We start from the raw sequence: 18,138 nt of genomic DNA, 5'->3' as shown, positions 1-18,138 counted from the left end.
CATCCATCACACAGCCTCTTCAGCATGCTGCCATCAGGGAGGAGACTGCGCAGTCTGTGGGCCAGGACTAGCCGACTCAAAGACAGTTTTATTCATCAGTACTCGTCACTTTAAACCGCATACACTCCTTGAAGTCTCAGTGCCCTTTGCACAATGGTCATTGCACCGGACTATTGCGATATTAGCCATTCGAACTGAGGACTCTGCATCTTTTTGCACAATTGTTGTTTTTTGTCAATGTCTTTATGTCTCCAAAGTGTTCTGTAAATTGACTGTCTGTTGTACTAGAGCGGCTCCAACTACCGGAGACAAATTCCTTGTGTGTTTTGGACATACTTGGCAAATAAAGATGATTCTGATTCTGATTCTGATTCTGATCAGGCTGTCAGGAATCTGAAGTCCCTGCCCGCTCTACCCCCTCTGCCTATTCTGTCCTTTGCCCACCTAAACTCTGAACTCTGATGCCCCACAAACACGCACATGCACAGACAGTCACACTCACACACACACACAAGAATTGAAAATAAAAGTACCTTGTACCTTATGGCGATATTGACTCACTTGGTATTATTTATGGCAAGCCTTGTTAACATTTAACAGCTGGAGTGGATATGTGTTGCAGATATCTGTAACAACAATGATGACTATAGTCAGAATCAAATTCTAGATCTCAAACTGGAGTTACAGAAATCTCCAATCCCATTGCAGATATTAGTAATTCACAAATCTGCAAATGAATTACAGAAATCTGCCGTGACAAATCCGAAGAGTAAAAGTAAAGGCATTTGTACTAAGCGAAATGACGTTGCAGATGTCTGAAATATTCTTTTGGACAAGGCAAAACTGAATGACAGATATATCTACATCCAGTACAGCTGTTAGATGTCAAAAGGATTTGCCATCATGGGCACGTTGTTCCTGCGAGTCACAGCGTGGAGGACCCGCCCATATTGGTGACGTCACGGGCACAAATCCCCCCCCCAAAGTCAACTCCGCAGATCATCAAACTAACACATTGGCTGAAAGGAAGCGGTCCGGGTCAATAAGCAGAAGGTACGTTTCGCTCGGCATTCAAATAGTACACGACTGTCGTTCTTTAGGGTTCCCTGTGACGTTCAAAGACCACCGTAGGTTTGGACACTGAAAGAAGCAGTAAGAAGCAGCATCGGATTCTCTCTTGTCATGGCGAACACGCCGCCGAACACCTTGACCCCACTTGCCCGGGCTCTGTCCCACCATAAACTGGACGGGGTCGAATCCAACGAGGTGCTCTCGCCTCGAAGTGCCCAGGTCCACCCGTGCCGAAGGAGGCAGCTCACGAGCTGCGGGTCGTTCGATGCCCCCGCCGATTTGGCCACCTCGCCGAGTGCGGCTGAAGCGCGCGTCTTGGTCATCAACACGGGAGGCACCATCGGGATGACGCTTCTGGACAATGGTAGCTATGCTCCACTTTGCTCGGATTACGCGACTATCTATTGACACTCAGCCAAGGTCAAGCTGCTAGCACACATGTGGCCTCGTGTTAGCTGCCGCTTGTTGTCATGTCCTGCCGAGCACAACCAATGCAAGTGAACGGAACGAAAGTGTTTCATATCGTCGATGTTGGGATGGCTATGTATTGGGAATGTGGTCGCACAGAATGAGGTTTGACAGGGGACGGAGTAGAGAAAGCAGTGCCAAGTCGCCATCAAATACTCAGCATTACACCCTTTTAAAGCTTGAGAACTCTTAAAACCACTTGGGGTTCAACGCTCCTCCTCGGTTACAGATGTATTCATTCACATCACTTTTTTGTCCTCCACTCACACAGGAAGTGGTTGATTTGGATGCCATTATTTGAAGTACAAACGACTTGTGGAAGTAAAGCAGTATAATATGAATAAATGGGATACAAAAAAAATACAAATAAAAAAGACCAAAGAAACCGTTGACATAAGACTCCGCCAGTGAACAATGAACAACTAGATGTTGACAATATATTTGGTGCATGTCCTCATTCAGGAAAAGACAAGTTTTCTCCGAAGGTCACCCAACAATTTCCTCTTTACGTTCACATTAGTCAAATAGTGCTCTTGACACAAGTTGACCATGTCAGGAATTAGGATGTCTCATAAAAAATAATTTGACAAAATAGAAGGCAAGCCTCTCAGTTGAATTGCAAATGACTATACTGTACCTATTTTAAACCCATATGTAAACCTGAGCTATCATAATCCACATTTTATTGATTTATAGCTGATAATGTATTTGGATGTGCAATTGAGTTGGTCTTAGTTTGAGAGAGCTGCTAAACTGCACTTCTATGATGACTGTTTCTTTAACCATGTTTACAGTGACAAAAAAGGATTTTTATTAGATCCAGGGTGCTTCGCTTGAATGAATATATTTTCTTATTCCATATGGATTATCTTCTAGTGCGGCTGTGGAATTTTAAGACCACATGATTCGTGGCATTTTCAACCCTTACTACTCTCATGTGCTTCTCATTTTTTAAAGCGTTCTGGTTGTCATTTCACGTAAACCACTAGAGTGCGGTATGACACTAATAATATTTAGGGGTGAGATGCCAGAAAAGTCCCTGAACTGTTCTTGGGCTCTTGCTACTATTGTGAAATAACGTACAGTAATTCATTTTGTTTATGTTTCTCCTACACAGTCCTTGCACCGAAAGCGAATGCTTTTGTGCAGATTTTGCGCAAGCTGCCCATCCTCCACGATGAGATGTATGCACAGCAGACGTGCATGTATGACTACTACGGATCCGAGCGCACCCTAGTCCTGCCGTGAGTGGACCCACAATTCCTCACAGGAAGAAAAAAATACAGTTTTCATTGTGAACCAACCATGGAATGCACGATCGTATAGTCAGTGACGTACAATTCTTAGTGACAACAATCATCATTGCTCCTGACCTTTTGGAGTGTACTTTGTTCTAGTGGTGGCAAATTTGAATAATTTTGTGGACTCAGGTTCCTCTGAGTCACTTAGTCAATTTACATGAGTGACTTGAGTCACTTCAGTCACAAACGCCACCTCCATTCTGTTGAACAACAACCAAAATCTGAAAAATGTGCAAATGTTACACTGTATCAGTTAAATATATGAAGTCAAATACAATGGTAATAAAAATGGTAAGAAATTCAAAAACACAAAAAGTATCCTAAAGTAGTCTGGACACAATTTTGCCTGTTGTCTAACAATTATAATATAGTTATTGTTGTTTTGATTGCATTAAAATATGCAGCATTACTCTACAACTCCTTATGACAAATGAATCATCAACAGCATCATCATCATCATCATCATCATAGCACGTGTATAAAATATATCAGCTACTTAATCAGCAGAGCACAATCAGTGTGTGGTGTCCAGTCCAGAGTGTACCCTGCCTATTGCCTGAAGTCAGCTGGGATCGGCTCCGGCACACCGACCAGCTCGACTTTGCTCCCATTGCAGATAAAAGAATACACAAATAATAATAATGTTGTTACAGTGAACATGTTGTTCACAGTGTGTGCAGTGTTTTGGAATGTATGCTCTTTGGCGTGACCCAGATTAAAGTGGTGTTGTAATACAATATCATGTTCAGTTTGTATTGGAACACTTTGACAGATGTACTGCATAATATGGGGAGTCCACGAGGCTTTGAAGATTTTCATGTTGTCAACACTCTTCCAAAGGTTTTCTGCCTACTAACATTGATATGTAATGTGTTTATGTTGACACTCTGCCTGGACCTCATAGACGTGCGCCTAAAGGGATTAATTAATGACTTTTGTTGCCCTGACAGGATGCCGACCACTCATTCTGACCAACTGTTCCACAGGTGCTGTATATCTTAGTAGCCTTGTGTTCGCCTGCACTGCTTTTGCAAGTGGTTGGTTGGTTAGACTCTGTGTAAAATCTCCAAACAACATGACATGATGCGCATGGCAACAAAATGGTAAAAGGAAAATGGGCAGAGTGGACCACCTACAAAGAGTTAATGGTCCAACACTGCTACTTTCATAAATACTAATGCTTACGTACACCTGCTGTCGTTAATAGGATTTTCCTAAGATTCCTTGCAGTCTCGCACAAGGGGATACATACATGGGCAGGAATTACTTGAATGTCAGTTACACTACATCGCTCGATTTAAATTGAGTCATCCTCGTACCTTATACTATAGTATTATGAAACCTCATCCCACGATTCCTCACAGGCCACTACAGCAGAAAAACAGACAGGGTCCTTTATTACATGAGTCGCCACCAACCGTCTATTCCTGGTGACACTAATTCACTCTATTTTTTTGGAGGATTTATTCCTTCCATTTTATACTGTAGTATTGTGATGGCCAAATGGACATTTGCCAAGATTCCCCCCAGTGCAGTAGACGCAGCGACACACGGGATCCTTAACTTCAGTTTACTTCAACGTTTCTAGTGTCAGTATCACTGAATCATTCTATTTTGAGATGTAATCCTGAAACCTTATGTTGTTGTCTCGTGAAAGCCGTATGACTGCATTAGCCAGTAATAGCTTGCAGTCCAGTACAAAACAACAGCAAAAAGATCAAACCCAAGGAAATCTTCACAAATTGAATTTGGCCAGAGTTGGTAATGTATAAAAATAAGATTCCGCTATATAGTCCTTGTAGTATGTATACCCATCTGCATGTTCTCAGACTTATACCTACTAACATCATCTATTATAAACTACATTAACATGAATATACAGGCGTGCTTTCATTGCATTTCTGGTAGATTTGCCGCTAGCTGTTGAGCATGAATGACTTATGATATGCGCTCATGTGTTTGCACTAACTGAGGTTCGCTCATATGCAAGTCTAATGGGAGCCTTGTCGGTACTAGTGCAAGTGCCGGGGAACGCTTGCCTCTCGGGAAGGGAATTCATGTATTGATTTTTGAAAATGCTTTCTTTGTTCAGGTGATTTTTAGGGGCGATGCACACATGTGCCACGTAATGGGTGGTTTCCAACAGAAAAAGCTGAAGGATGTGTACATAAAAACGGGTTGTTGTTGTTATAGTAATCATTATTGATTATTCAGAATGGGAATGGTGCTGCACCTTATGTTAGGCTACAATAGATGAATCATGGCAAAGACTACCAATGACATATGCTCCACGGCTGTGTGCATTTGAGGCTCATTAGAGGAGTTTAGAGTTTCAGCTCCTCTTCATGTACTAGAATAGATTATAAGGAAAATGATGTCTTTAAACCCAGTGTCGCAGGTGGTTGGCACCTGCTGCTTGAATTCAACTCCACTTTAGAAGGCAACCTTAATATGTATACTGTACATGCACTCCTCGCCCCAACCATGCAATTCGAATGACTCCCCAAATAACAATCATCCACTTTATATTGTCCTAGTTTCACACTGTGTTAAACATTCTCTGTGGAAAAGAAACGTGGCTAATTTGATGATGTTCCCTCTTCTTTACACTCCTTAATTCCAGTTTTTGTTTACTGCTGCTTGAGCTCTGCTAAATAGTTTCTCTCGCTTCATAAAGCCACTATGTTTCAAAAAACAACAACAACAACAATGTAGCAAGTGCTTAATCCAGCATGCGTGACAAAGAAGAAGAATTTTCCCAGTCAAGCCAGTATACTTTTCTTTATCTACGTTTTATATGGTTTGGAGTGAACGTCTGCACTTGTGGTGACTAACTTTGATGATGTTTATCAGGAACTGTGTTCTGGAATGGAGGTTGACTCTAAAGGTAGCTGTACAGTCATAAATGAGTTTCTTTCCCTTTCAGTTTGAGTAAAAACAAGAAGAGGATAATCTACACTATTATAGAGTACAGCCCTTTGCTGGACTCTGCCAATATGACCACAGATGACTGGGGAAGAATTGGAAAGGACATTGAGGTACTTGAAAACACAGAGAATCACCACCTATGTAGTTATTTCGAAAACGAGGCAATTCAGTTTCTTCCTTTTATTTTCCCCCTATTAGTAGTTGTTTATACCTTAGTTTCAATTGAATGCGTTTTATTTTACAGAAAAACTATGAAAGCTATGATGGCTTTGTGATCCTTCACGGCACGGACACAATGGCCTATACGGCCTCTGCGCTGTCCTTCATGTGTGAACATTTGGGCAAGCCCATCGTCCTCACCGGCTCGCAGGTAAAAGCATAGAAACCCACAGAGAACATCTAAACATGTGCGTACAAATGCCTGCCTCATTCACTGTTTGACCTCAGGTGCCCATCTATGAGATGAGGAATGACGGCAGAGACAACCTGCTGGGGGCACTGCTCATCGCCGGCCAGTTTGTCATTCCTGAAGTGAGACATTGGTGGTCACCGCATTTGATGACAATTTGATTATATACTTAAAAAAAAAAAAAGTATAAACCAGCTAACCAAATGACCCCATAACCTGGCTTATCATGAGTACATAAAGTAATACAATGTTGAGAGTGCAGCTGGCATGAGCCGTGCTTGTCGGATGAGACTGCTTCTTTATGCAGCGACTTGTTTCCCAATACTCAAGAACAATCATCAGGAACCGAAGTTGTTGTTTTTAAAGTGTAAGGTTCAAGTGCAACAAATTCCACTCTATCTGCGCAACCGATAACGTTGATAAAACAATATTATTGTGTTTGCGTATTATTCCCCTGCGATTGGCTGGCAACCAGTTCAGGGCGTACGCTGCCTCTCGCCCCAAGATTGCTGGGATAGGCTCCAGCATACCCGCCACCCTAGTGAGGAGAAGCTGTGGCCAACATTGATGGATGGATGTGTATTATTCCCTCCATTTGAAATGACCATTTGTTAAATCATGTTCGCTTGCATGCTCAGGCCATCAAATTCCCCCCCCCCCCAAAATACTTCAACGTATTACAACGTATTACAAAATACTTCAATACTTCACCTGGGGCCTGTCTGTCCCCAGGTGTGCTTGTATTTCTACAACAAGCTCTATAGAGGAAATCGAGTGACCAAAGTGGATGCTGGGAGTTTCAATGCATTCACGTCGCCTAATTTGGCTCCTCTTGCCACTGCAGAGGTCGACATTGCAAGTAAGTTAGCGGCACAATAGACCGGTCTCATGTTGTCAGTGTATTTATTGTTCTGTCCTACCATTCTTTCCTGCAGTTAACTGGGACACGGTGTGGAGGGCAAACACCACAGTAAAGTTTCAAGTCTCAACTGAGCTCAACCGGAATGTCGGCCTGCTGAGGCTTTTCCCAGGAATAACTGCTGCTACTGTGAGTAGGAATGGGTACCGTTCCTGCATTTTCAGAAAGTTGTACTGGCCATGTGTTGAGAAGAAAGTGTTGATGCAGATGCCACCCGCCAAGGCCAAATCCTATTTTGTCCCATTACGTCATGGGAACTACTTCTGACCAAAGCTTTTGAATTCACAGTGTATTCATTGAAGCGCAGTCACAGAATCACAGTGTTGGTCTTGCTATGATGTTGCTTATCAAAATGTTAGGGAAAGTTGACAAACTGTCCAGACACTCTTGTTTGCTCTAACTACAAGAAAATAATGTTAACTTTCTTTTAATTGTGCAATTATCCCTCTTCTTACTTTCCCACTCTTGTAAACCCCATCAGAGCTCATCCCAGAGACAAGATAGGATCGTTTTATGGGCCATGACCAATCACCCAGTAAAGATGGAGGCTCGGCATTGATAGCGAAGCGTTGAGTTGCAGCTCGCATTTCGGAGACCGCCAGGAGGGTGACTTTACAGTCTCAATCTGCTCCCGCAGCCCAGTACGACCATCAAGGCTTTCTTCCTTTCACGAGGCGTTGTTTTGACGGGGCACCAGACTCTTGCGTGCGTCGCCGTGTCGGCGCTACGAGAGCCTCATTGCTAATCTGCGTCGAGCATTTCTTGTCAAAGTGCTTATGGCATGGAAAAAGTCACCAGTTTTACTGACCTCCTCATCTCATATTTTGCGCCAACTGCCGTGAACCTGCCAAGTGACTTAGCGCTTGCTAATACCTTCAGATGACACAGCCGTCGTCTGCTGTTCTAGTTATATGCCACGGGTTGTGACGTGGCACACGGCCTCCCGGTGACAAGAATAGTCTCCAGCAGATGGGTTTTTAGGAGCGTGGCTGGGTTTGGGCATTAGAGCAGTGTAAAAAAAATAACATGCATTCGACAGATCTGCCATGCATTTGGAGTGCTTTTTATGCAGTCATTCCTGTGTTTAGGTGAGGGCCTTCCTGCAGCCACCCATGGAGGGAGTGGTTCTGGAGACCTATGGCAGTGGAAACGGCCCAGATAACCGCTCTGACCTGTTGGAGGAGTTGAAGAAGGCCACCGACTCTGGCGCCATCATCGTCAACTGCACGCAGTGTCTGAGGGGGACAGTGTCTACATCCTACGCCACCGGCAAGGTTGTCCCCTATTATTCATGAATTCATTCATTTTTATATTTTGCAATAATTGAAACTGAAACACAATTGAGGTATTGATGGATGCCGGGCTGATAGCTGGTGGCGACATGACGCCAGAGGCCGCCCTGTCAAAGCTGTCCTATGTGTTGGCGAAGACGGATCTTGATCTAGATGCCAAGAAAAAGGTTGGCGTCTACAATAGCAGGTGGCGTCGCTCAACACGCTAAAATAAAGACCTAACAACTGTGCTTGTATGTCTGTGTTTACTTCTAGATGATGGCTCAGAACCTGCGAGGTGAGATGACTGCTGACTTGGCCGGCGCCAAGTTTAGTCTGAGCGATAGTCGATTCATCCAGGTCGTTGCCAAGTCTTTGAGCATTAGCTGCAAAGAGGTGAGAGATGTTGTGCAAGTGTGAAAATAATATAGAAACAGTTATTGTTATTACAGTTGTTCCACTTTTGTTTTGAAGCAAACTTCAGACTACTTGATAGCTTAATTTTGATACGCTGACAGTCTCGAATAACTCCATGAAATGCACAAAAGTCGTCAAGCGCCATTTACAGATGCAATCCTGGACCGAACGGCGCCCTGTGCAACGGTCGTCGTTAGCAGCGTTTGCTTGCGCCCGGACCTGTCTCCCATTGAAAACGTGCGGCGCGTTACGAAGCGTAAAATACGACAACGGAGAGCCCGGACTGAAGCTGTACATCGAGCAAGAATGGGAAAGCATTCCACCTACAAAGCTTCTACAATTAAGTGTCCTCAGTTCCCAAACGTGTATTGAGGGTTGTTCAAAGAAAAGGGGATGTGACCCGGTGGTAAACATGAGCCTGTCCCAGCTTTTTGGGAACGTGTTGCAGCCATCAAATTCCAAGTTCATGATTATTTGATCAAAACAACAAAGGTTATCAGTTTGGACATGACATATCTTGCCTTTGTAGTGTATTCAATTAAATATAGGTCGACCATGATTTGCAAATCATTGTATTCTGTTTTGAATGATGTACATCATTGCAATTGGAGTCGTCCAAAGAAGACGTTATTACAAAGCATGAAGAGACTTAACTTGTTGTTTACTTATTCAGTTGCTTACATACACGTCATCAATTCCACGATGTCTGGTGGGATACATTGTGGTCGTCGTCTTGTAGATTTGGACTGAAAACAAATATAAACTTATTTGAATGCTTTTTGAAAGCACTATTACTTATTTTTAAGGATTGAAAATAACTTTCTGTTCCCATAAGGTGCGGAAGGAAGTTTGTTAATGTCCAGGCTTTTGGTGTCTGCAGGAGCTGGAGGCCATCCGTGATGCTCTGACACCTTCGCTGGCTTGTGCAGCGACAAAGATTGGTGACATCGAGGCCTTGGAAACCCTAAAAGAATTGGCAAGTCACAACATCATGCGCAGCACACGTACAGATTTTCGAGCGGCGTTGCCCCTTTGGATTGTTCCACAGTTATTTGATTGGCGGGCAATACGTTGAAAGTACGAAGTAAGTGAACTAGTCGTTTTCCTTTCTTAATCCCGTGGCTCAGGACAGTAATTTGTGTCTGGGTGACTATGATGGACGGACCCCTCTGCACATCGCAGCCTGCGAAGGAAACCTCAAAGTGGTGCAGTACCTGCTGACGGTTGGCGCCACGGTTTACGCAAAAGATCGTTATGGCGACACGCCCCTGTGCAATGCTGTACGCTTTAGGTAAGATGAGAACTTGCTTATCAAATTTGTTGTTGTCAATGAAGGAGCTAGTGCAAGAAATAAAGTAACAGATGTTAATAGACGAGTCAAGCTATTTAGGCTAATTGTCATGTGGCCTTTCCAACCCGTCTTATTAATTTCATTGTTGCCATTCCTTGACATTGCCCCAAATATTTATCGAGTGTATTGTTGAAACTCCTTTTCCAATTTATATTGGCCTCGGGGAGAAAACGTATGTGCCGGAGCTGTGCCAAATGACTTTTGTCCTATTTTAACGGTTGGCACCGCAAGCAGGAACATGTTTCCTTTTATGGTCGAGGGAGGCTTGGCAGCATTGCGTCACTTCTTTTGCTGCATTCCTTGCCTTCCTGTGCTGCTACTAAATGTGACAGCACATTGGTCTCCACTCAGACTTAACAGAGCGCTTTACCGAAATTAAAATGTCAAAGTCATTTTAAAGAGCCAGGTGTGGAACTGTGGGCGTGGCCTCTGAACCAGTCCTGCAGCCCGATGCCAGTTTCGCACTTCATACATACTGGCTGTAGGTCTGAACTATCAATGCGCAAGCACAGACCGATGATGAAATCTTTTTGTTTGTGTTGTTGATTTTCCGTACAGTGCAGTTGCAGTTGCAGTTCTGGTGACTCCTGCGTGGGCGGTTAGGGTGGTTGCGGGCGACAGGGCTCGTGTTCTTACTTGTCACCGAGAACAGTTTTGTCCTGACTGCAGTATTTCGGATTTAAAAAGATAATAACACTGATAGTATTCTCATCTGACATAGGCACAAGGATGTAGTCGAGCTCTTGAGGAAGACGGGAGCCCACTTTTCCCGAGACGAGTTGGAGGAGGCAGGAACAGAACTGTGCAGGTCTCAAGCACACGCACACGCGCACGCACAGACACGTGTGTCACATCCACACCAACCCATCGTACATAGCTAGCACAAACCCAACCAGTTTGCCGGCATCTACCAGAGGAATGCTCCCTGACAGCATAGCGTTCGGACTCCCCCGTATCTCGTGCCCCTGTTAGTGATCTACTGGAGATGCTTATATGTTAAGTTTTCACAAACACAGACCTTGTGAACTATGAGCATGGTCGATTAGCAAAAAAAATTAAAAAAATAAAAGTCCTATTTTGGCATCCTTAATGTGCTTGCCTGTCCTCACTCACTTACTGAAAAGCAACAAGATGAGTTTTAGAAACAAATGACAGCATTATTGGTTGTCTGGTTGTTTTTTGGTAGCCTGGTAGTCAGCGGCGACCTGGAGGGCCTGGAAATATGGAGTCTCGCCGGAGCTGATTTCAATAAACCAGGCTATGATGGACAGACAGCAGTTGAATTGGTGGGTGGTTTGAGAATAACACGTTGCACTGAAACAACACTTTTTGAAATAGTTAGAAACCCCACTGTGCATGTCTCCTTTGTCCAGGCCAAGGCTGTCGGTAAACCAGAAGTGGTGACCTTCATACTACACATCCTAAACAAAAAAATGAAGGTAAGCACTGTTTTCAAGACATACATCTCATGCTTACTATCCAGTACTCTTGAATTACATGTGTGTCTGCTTGATTTCAGACAGCAGAATTGAATGAGTATGATGAATACGATGAGGATGAGGAGGTAAAGGAGATGTACAGTAGTAGTAAACTTCCTCATCCTTTTAGCATGAGATCTCGTTGAGCATGACTTTGGATTTGACTTTTAAAATCATGCCGTGCCTGTTGTGCATCTTTGTTTGAAGTCCGTTATTCTGTACTCTCGTCTCCCAAAGCATCCATCAGCAGGAGGAAAAGCATCGAGAAATCAAGAGCGTGCCATTACACGCATTCAAATGCACTCGCAGAGATTTAAAAAGCAGGGAAGAAGAATTGTCATTTGTTGTTGGTTTGCAAAACATAGGAATTCGAATGGTGTAAAAACGGTGTTTTGGATGGGTGTCCAGTTCAATCCGTAGTGGCAAACAGAAAGTTACACAAAGAACCCTTTCACCCCAAAATGCGCAAGAGTCCTAAAGATGGATTGAAAATGACGAAGTAACATGAGGTCCAATGCGTTCACATCAAACTGCCGATTAAACAGTTACTAAACTAAAACGGTTCCATTAAGTTTGTTAAGTTAACATATGTCAAATGGCTTTGAGATACAGAAAAGTTAAGCACTTTATTTGAATGTATAATTTTCACTTTGTATTGATTTGCTCTTATTTTGAATGCAACCCTCCTTTTGTTTGTACATGAGAGATCATTATACAGTTGTTGCCATAAGTTTGATTACTCTGGTAGAATTGATCAAATGTGTCCCATTCTTTAAAGAAAACAGGAAAGCTCAGCAAAACATTGAATTGGATTTTGAAATGGGATTCATATTAAACTATAAGGCATTTCAGAAAAGCGCAAGCATTACATCAAAACAAAAATAAAAATAATAATGAGATGGTCCTTGTTCAGTCATCATACATATATATTTTGAAATGCCAATATTTCAACAATTCTGCCAGGGCATGTACACCTATGAGCACAACTGTACATATCAGCAGTCGTACGTGTTAGCAGAATCAGAATCGTCTTTATTTGCCAAGTATGTCCAAAAAGCACACAAGAAATTTGTCTCCGGTAGTCGGAGCCGCTCCAGTACGACAACAGACGGTCGATTGACAGAGAACACTTTGGAGGCACAAAGACGTTGACAAAAAACAGTCACTGAGCAATAAAGGGTTGCTAGTTATCCGGTAATGCCGGTAAATGTTGTATTTTTTTGACAATTGTGCAAAAGATGCAGAGTCCTCCAGCACTTAGAGCAGTTGGAATGACTAATATCGCAATAGTCCGGTGCAATGAGCATTGCGCAAAGGGCGCCGAGACTTCAAGGAGTGGATGCGCTTTAAAGTGACGAGTAGCGCGATCATCTGGGACAATGTTGATTGTGCAAATGTTGCAGATACTCCTCAGTCAGTGTGCAAATGGAGCAGATGCTGCTCTGGCATGAGTGGCCAGTATATGCAAATAGTGCAGCGTGGCGAGACCACTACAGTGAGTGCACGAGTAATACATCATTGGCCCCACACAAATGTGACAACCAACTCAAGTCAAAAAAATTGCCTGCATGTTGTAATGGAATTGTACGTTAGCTGTTTAAGAAGTTGATCGCAAGAGGGAAGAAGCTGTTGGAATGTCTGCTAGTTCTAGTTTGCATTGATTACTTAACAAAAATAAATGCCAAAAGGTTTTTGAATTGTATTGCATAATTCGATTTGAGTATTTATTACAAGCAGATGTAGATACAACAACGTGGCTACTTAAATACACAGTGTACCACAATAAATTGGCACTGTTTGATTTTCCTGACCTTTGTGGCAATATTCAGGAAATGCCAGTATTTTCAGGGTGATAGCTCACAGCAACATCCATCCATCCATCCATCCATCCATCCATTTTCTGTCGCGCTTCTCCTCACGCGGGTCGCAGGCGTGCCGGAGCCTATCCCAGCTGTCATCGGGCAGGAGGCGGGGGTACGCTCCGAACCGGTTGCCAGCCAATCGCAGGGCACACAGAAACAAACAACCATTTGCACTCACATTCACACCTACGGGCAATTGAGAGTCATCAATTAACCTACCACGCATGTTTTTGGGACGTGGGAGGAAAGCGGAGTGCCCGGAGAAAAGCCACGCAGGCAACGGGGAGAACATGCGAACTCCACACAGGCGGGGCCGGCCGGGGATTGAACCCGGATCCTCAGAACTGCGAGGCTGACGCCCCACCCGATATATCCGACATGGAAACTCGGCATCAAATCCTCTCCTGGAATAATACAGTAGTTTGTATATACAATAAGGAATTCTGATGCATACTGTGAGTGGTGTGGAGATGGTGCATGTGGCGAGCAAGTTTGCTTCAAAGTCTGAGGTTCTTGGGCTTTTCTGTGTGCAGTTGACATTTCCCCCCCCCCCCCATGGTTGTGTGAGTGTTCCCCGAGTACTGCGGATTGAACCCCGGTCCTCAGAACTGTGAGGCAGACGCTCGAAGCAGTCGGACTTGTCCAATTTGTGCGTGCTATTTTGTGTTACGACTTTGTTGTATTACTTTGTGTGAGGACAAGTCCTCTGGACTTCCTGCTTCCTTTTGAGCTCATTTTTAGTTGTGTTTCTTCTGATATCAGAACGGCGGTGTGATCGAGTTCACTGCCTCTGCTGCAGAAATGTGAGCCCCAGCGACTTCCTCCATTTGCCGAGTTGCGGCCATTTCCTCACGCGCCGTCCTCAAGTCCACACGAAAGCGCAGCTTGTTCGAAGCCACCAATGATGACAGCGTCTCCGTCCAATTGTGTTTGAAGCACAACACGGGTGTGAATCCACAGCCCGGTGGAATGTTCGCACAAATCGCAAATAAATATTCAATGTTGGTGTAAATCTGTGAGGGTACACGTGATGCTGCTGTAAGCTAAAAGACTACCAGGCTGATTTTTATTTGTATTATTATGACTGACTATAACAATATAATCAGGTTTATTTTTATACTCCTTTTTATAAAGACACCGAAGAAAACGAGCTTTTCTCGAGGCATGCGTGCATCAACTTTGGTCAAATACCTTCAGGAGTGTTCTAAAACTGTGAAGTGACTCTTCAGACTGATCGAGCCTGTTTCTCAGCCCACCGTCGAGCCGGAAGAGCGGCATATCTCTCTCGCTGAAATGGAACTGGCAATTTCAGTTACAACTTGCTTTCTGGGATCTTTTCAGTGGATTCCAAATCTTTACTTATATCTCTTCTTGAAGTGTTGGACTTAGGCAATCACCTGACTGAACGTTTAATGCCATTCAATGAATTGTTTGTTGTTTGTGATGGAAAAACAAATTGTCCTACTATTTCACAACTGAATGTCTTGCTGCTGTATGATTTGCGACACTGTCTCTGTTTGAAAAAGCAACAGAAATAAATCGGATTAAACAAAACATTCTGTTATTACTGGGCAACAACAACAACAACCCCAAAAAAACTTTTGGGTTCAAATTAAAATGGATATGGTAAAAGGAAGTAGAAAGTGACACTTTTACGTACTGTGCGCTCCACCTGGATGCCAACATAATGTATGTAATATATAAATAAAATGTACTGTATACTAAAAATACAAAAGAGGCTCATCACTCCCAAATAGCAGTGTACAAGCGGTATGTAAACCCATATGGCAACCGTATTACTCGTCAATTTTCATATTCGGTTGGAATGTCAAGAATGATTTGGATCATTATTCATGAAATAAAAGAACCATGGCAAGGATCTTTACGAATACGACTTATTTTGCCAATTGTGTCATTTCCAGCCAAGACGTACCAAGTTAACGTTCAACATTCAAATTCACTTGACCTCAAAATGTGTCCCAGGAATGAAACAATTGGGTTTAATGGTGTAATCCGTGAAAAAGTATTGGCGCCCTTACCAAAGTTTTGCATAGTTTCCTCACTTTAATGTTTCGGATCATCAAACAAATGTAAATATCAAATATAACCCAAGTTCACTTAAAATGTTGTTTTTAAATGGGGATTTCATTTATGAAGGGGGGGAAAAAAAAATCAAAGTTACCTGGCTCTGTGTTAAAAGGCAATTACGCCCCTTGTTTAATCGTGAATTAATTGTGGCTAATCACACTTTTTGGTGAATTTTCACTAATCACGCCCAATCCTGTTCAATCAAGAAGTCACTTCAACTCAATCTGTCCTGACAAAATCAACTAAAAAAGCTGCAACAAAATGACACCATCCAAAGAAATTCCATAGGATTGGAAAATAAAGTCATAAATAAAAATAAAAAAATAAAAATATATATATATGTATATCAGTCTGGAAAGGGTAACAAAAGGCATTTCTAACATTTGGGATTCCGGCAAACCATCGGGAGAGCCATTATCCTCACATGGAGAAATCATGGAACAGCGGTGAACCTTCCGGCAAGAGTGGCCGGTCTACAAAGATTACCCCGAGACCCCAACAGCAACGACTCAACAGAAATCAGGACAACTTCTACAAATGTGCAGGCCTCCCTTGCCTCAGTTAAGGTCAGAAGAGACAGATCAAAAATGGCCTCCATGGCAGAGTTCCAAGGCGACCAAAAAGAACGTCTTACTTACTCTTATTTGTCTTGTTTTAACTTAAGCTTTTTTAAAGTACTGTACATATTTTTGCTAAAATACTTGAACATTTTCCAAAATAAATACAGTTGTACAGAATTGTTTTAAAGAGTTTTTTTGATTAAGCTACCATAATATAATCATTGATCAATTTGATGGCGTAGCGGTCCACTCGCCTGACTTTGGTGCGGGCAGCGTGGGTGGGTTCAGTGCGAATGCTTGTCCGCGTCAATATGTGCCCTGCGACTGACTGGCGACCAGTTGGGGGTGTAGTCTGCCTTTCGCCCGAAGTCAGCTGGGATAGGCGACCCTAACCAGGATAAGCGCTGTTGAAAATGGATGGATGCAATGTGATGCGTTGTCCAAATGGATGAATTAACCATTGAAAAGAAATGAAACCTTTATAAAAGGCTATACCTTTTTACATGTGATTCAAATCATGATAATCAGTTGAAAGAATGATATACACGTTTCTTTAGTTGTATGGAACTTTTCCATGGTGATCAATGGCTTCTTTCCAGAAATTCCATGATTCTACTGTTTTATAGTGAGGCCGGTAGCGTCTGTTTGACGATAGGTTAAGTGACCAAAATACGGTTCCTAAAAAGAAAGATTCAACCAAAACAATAGGGGGAATTGTCTGTCGTCAATGTCATTTCTTTTGTAAGGGCGGCTGCCCGGTCGTCACGCCTACTGCTCGGAACCCAGCTCATCCGGTCGGACCAGCGCGGGCCTCATTCCTGCCTGAATGAAACTTGTTTGAACCGAGCCCTGAATCATCATATATAAAGCCGGTTGGGACTTCAGTTGACAGAGTGTGAGCGCAGGTGACAGCAAGGTAAGAAAGAGTCAGACACGGAAGGTACTTGTCCTCTGCAAGGTAATGGCTCGTGACACAGTCCGTTGATTGCTGCTCTTTCAAACCTGTTCTTGTAGAGATGCCTTTTGCAGAATCAACCCAGGATTTTGAACATGAATGTGGTCTCCCTGATTGAGTGGTTCTCGACAGTTCAACAGTTCTTTGAAGAAATTGTGAAATGTTTAGGACCACTTGACCAGTCAGACATTTGCTGCACCGATGCATCGGCCTTTGGTTGGAGCCGCAGAGTACGGGCAAAGAGCGACCTCTCGAGGCTCACATATGATGATTTTTCAACAATGGTTACACTTTGCCTTCTTCTGTTTGTTCCTCCTGATGCTACAAAGACAACTAACCATCAACAAAACTGCAGAGGGCTCCATCCAGCCATCCATTTTCTGTCGCGGTCGCGGGCGTGCCGGAGCCTATCCCAGCTGTCATCGGGCAGGAGGCGGGGTACGCCCCGAACCGGTCGCCGCCAGCCCATCGCAAACAACCCTTCGCACTCACATTCACACCTGCGGGCAATTTAGAGTTGTCAATGAACCTACCGCGCATGTTTTTGGGATGTGGGAGGAAACCGGAGTGCCCGGAGAAAAGCCACGCGGGCACGGGGAGAACACGCAAACTGCACACAGGCGGGGAGTCCTCAGAACTGTCCACCGTGCCGCCCTGCAGAGGGCTCTTTAAAAAACCAAAACACCACACCAGATTGCATGCGTGCATGCAGTTGTTAACAGCTCTACAGCTTTGCTCATATTTTCTCTTGTTTTCTCTGACTGTGATTAAAGGTCCTGATTAAACCGAGTCAATAAACATATTTTGTCACTGTGGACGTAAACAGCCAACCTGTATGGACGGTTAGTGCCAAGGGACAAGCATCGCTGTGCATGGTGCCCGAGTTAACTGCAAACCATTGAGGATGGTGGTTGACCCTCAAGCAGTGAGAAAGAAGTCACGTACATTGTGTTTCTTCAATCAAAGTGTGGAGAGACAAAATACTAATCTGGATCCAAATGGATTCGCTTTTATATTTCATTGTTGGCTCTGCAGAAGAAATGACAGATTTGTGTCGTTT

At 43.4% G+C, this 18,138-nt stretch overlaps 1 protein-coding gene and 1 long non-coding RNA gene across 7 annotated transcripts; both read left to right on the top strand.

Moving 5' to 3' along the window:
• Nucleotides 1-969: 969 nt before the first annotated feature.
• On the top strand, nt 970-15,029 carry aspg (asparaginase homolog (S. cerevisiae)). Of its 6 annotated transcripts, XM_061793858.1 has the most exons (19): nt 970-1,053; nt 1,132-1,435; nt 2,657-2,783; nt 3,791-3,826; nt 5,767-5,878; nt 6,013-6,138; nt 6,216-6,299; nt 6,910-7,036; nt 7,113-7,225; nt 8,185-8,370; nt 8,442-8,555; nt 8,644-8,763; nt 9,665-9,760; nt 9,912-10,075; nt 10,857-10,943; nt 11,322-11,421; nt 11,509-11,574; nt 11,655-11,699; nt 11,851-14,002. In XM_061793858.1, exons 2-19 carry the CDS (start codon nt 1,183-1,185, stop codon nt 12,031-12,033), a joined length of 2,139 nt encoding a protein of 712 aa, XP_061649842.1. In that variant the 5' UTR covers nt 970-1,053; nt 1,132-1,182; the 3' UTR covers nt 12,034-14,002. The 6 variants fall into 6 exon arrangements, with proteins under 6 accessions (XP_061649842.1, XP_061649843.1, XP_061649844.1 ...); XM_061793862.1 differs by lacking the exons at nt 11,655-11,699; nt 11,851-14,002 and adding exons at nt 14,009-14,124; nt 14,238-15,029 and having other exon boundaries at nt 971-1,435; XM_061793861.1 differs by lacking the exon at nt 11,851-14,002 and adding an exon at nt 14,238-15,029 and having other exon boundaries at nt 971-1,435.
• A 1,992-nt stretch (nt 15,030-17,021) lies between these two features.
• Nucleotides 17,022-17,867, top strand: LOC133488288 (uncharacterized). The gene is made up of 2 exons (XR_009791597.1): nt 17,022-17,081; nt 17,408-17,867. It is a non-coding gene; the product is annotated as an uncharacterized LOC133488288 (long non-coding RNA).
• The last annotated feature ends 271 nt before the right edge of the window (nt 17,868-18,138 follow it).

The sequence above is a fragment of the Phyllopteryx taeniolatus genome, chromosome 13 (assembly GCF_024500385.1).
Source record: "Phyllopteryx taeniolatus isolate TA_2022b chromosome 13, UOR_Ptae_1.2, whole genome shotgun sequence".
Classification (NCBI taxonomy): domain Eukaryota; kingdom Metazoa; phylum Chordata; class Actinopteri; order Syngnathiformes; family Syngnathidae; genus Phyllopteryx; species Phyllopteryx taeniolatus.
Note: the sequence above shows the minus strand (reverse complement) of the source record. Positions and strands in the feature narration are given on the sequence as shown.

Coding starts and splice junctions, on each gene's coding strand:
- aspg (XM_061793858.1), top strand. CDS start 1,183: ATGGCGAACACGCCGCCGAACACCTTGACCCCACTTGCCCGGGCTCTG. Junction 1,436..2,656: donor GATGACGCTTCTGGACAATG/GTAGCTATGCTC, acceptor TCTCCTACACAG/TCCTTGCACCGAAAGCGAAT. Junction 7,037..7,112: donor TGCAGAGGTCGACATTGCAA/GTAAGTTAGCGG, acceptor TCTTTCCTGCAG/TTAACTGGGACACGGTGTGG.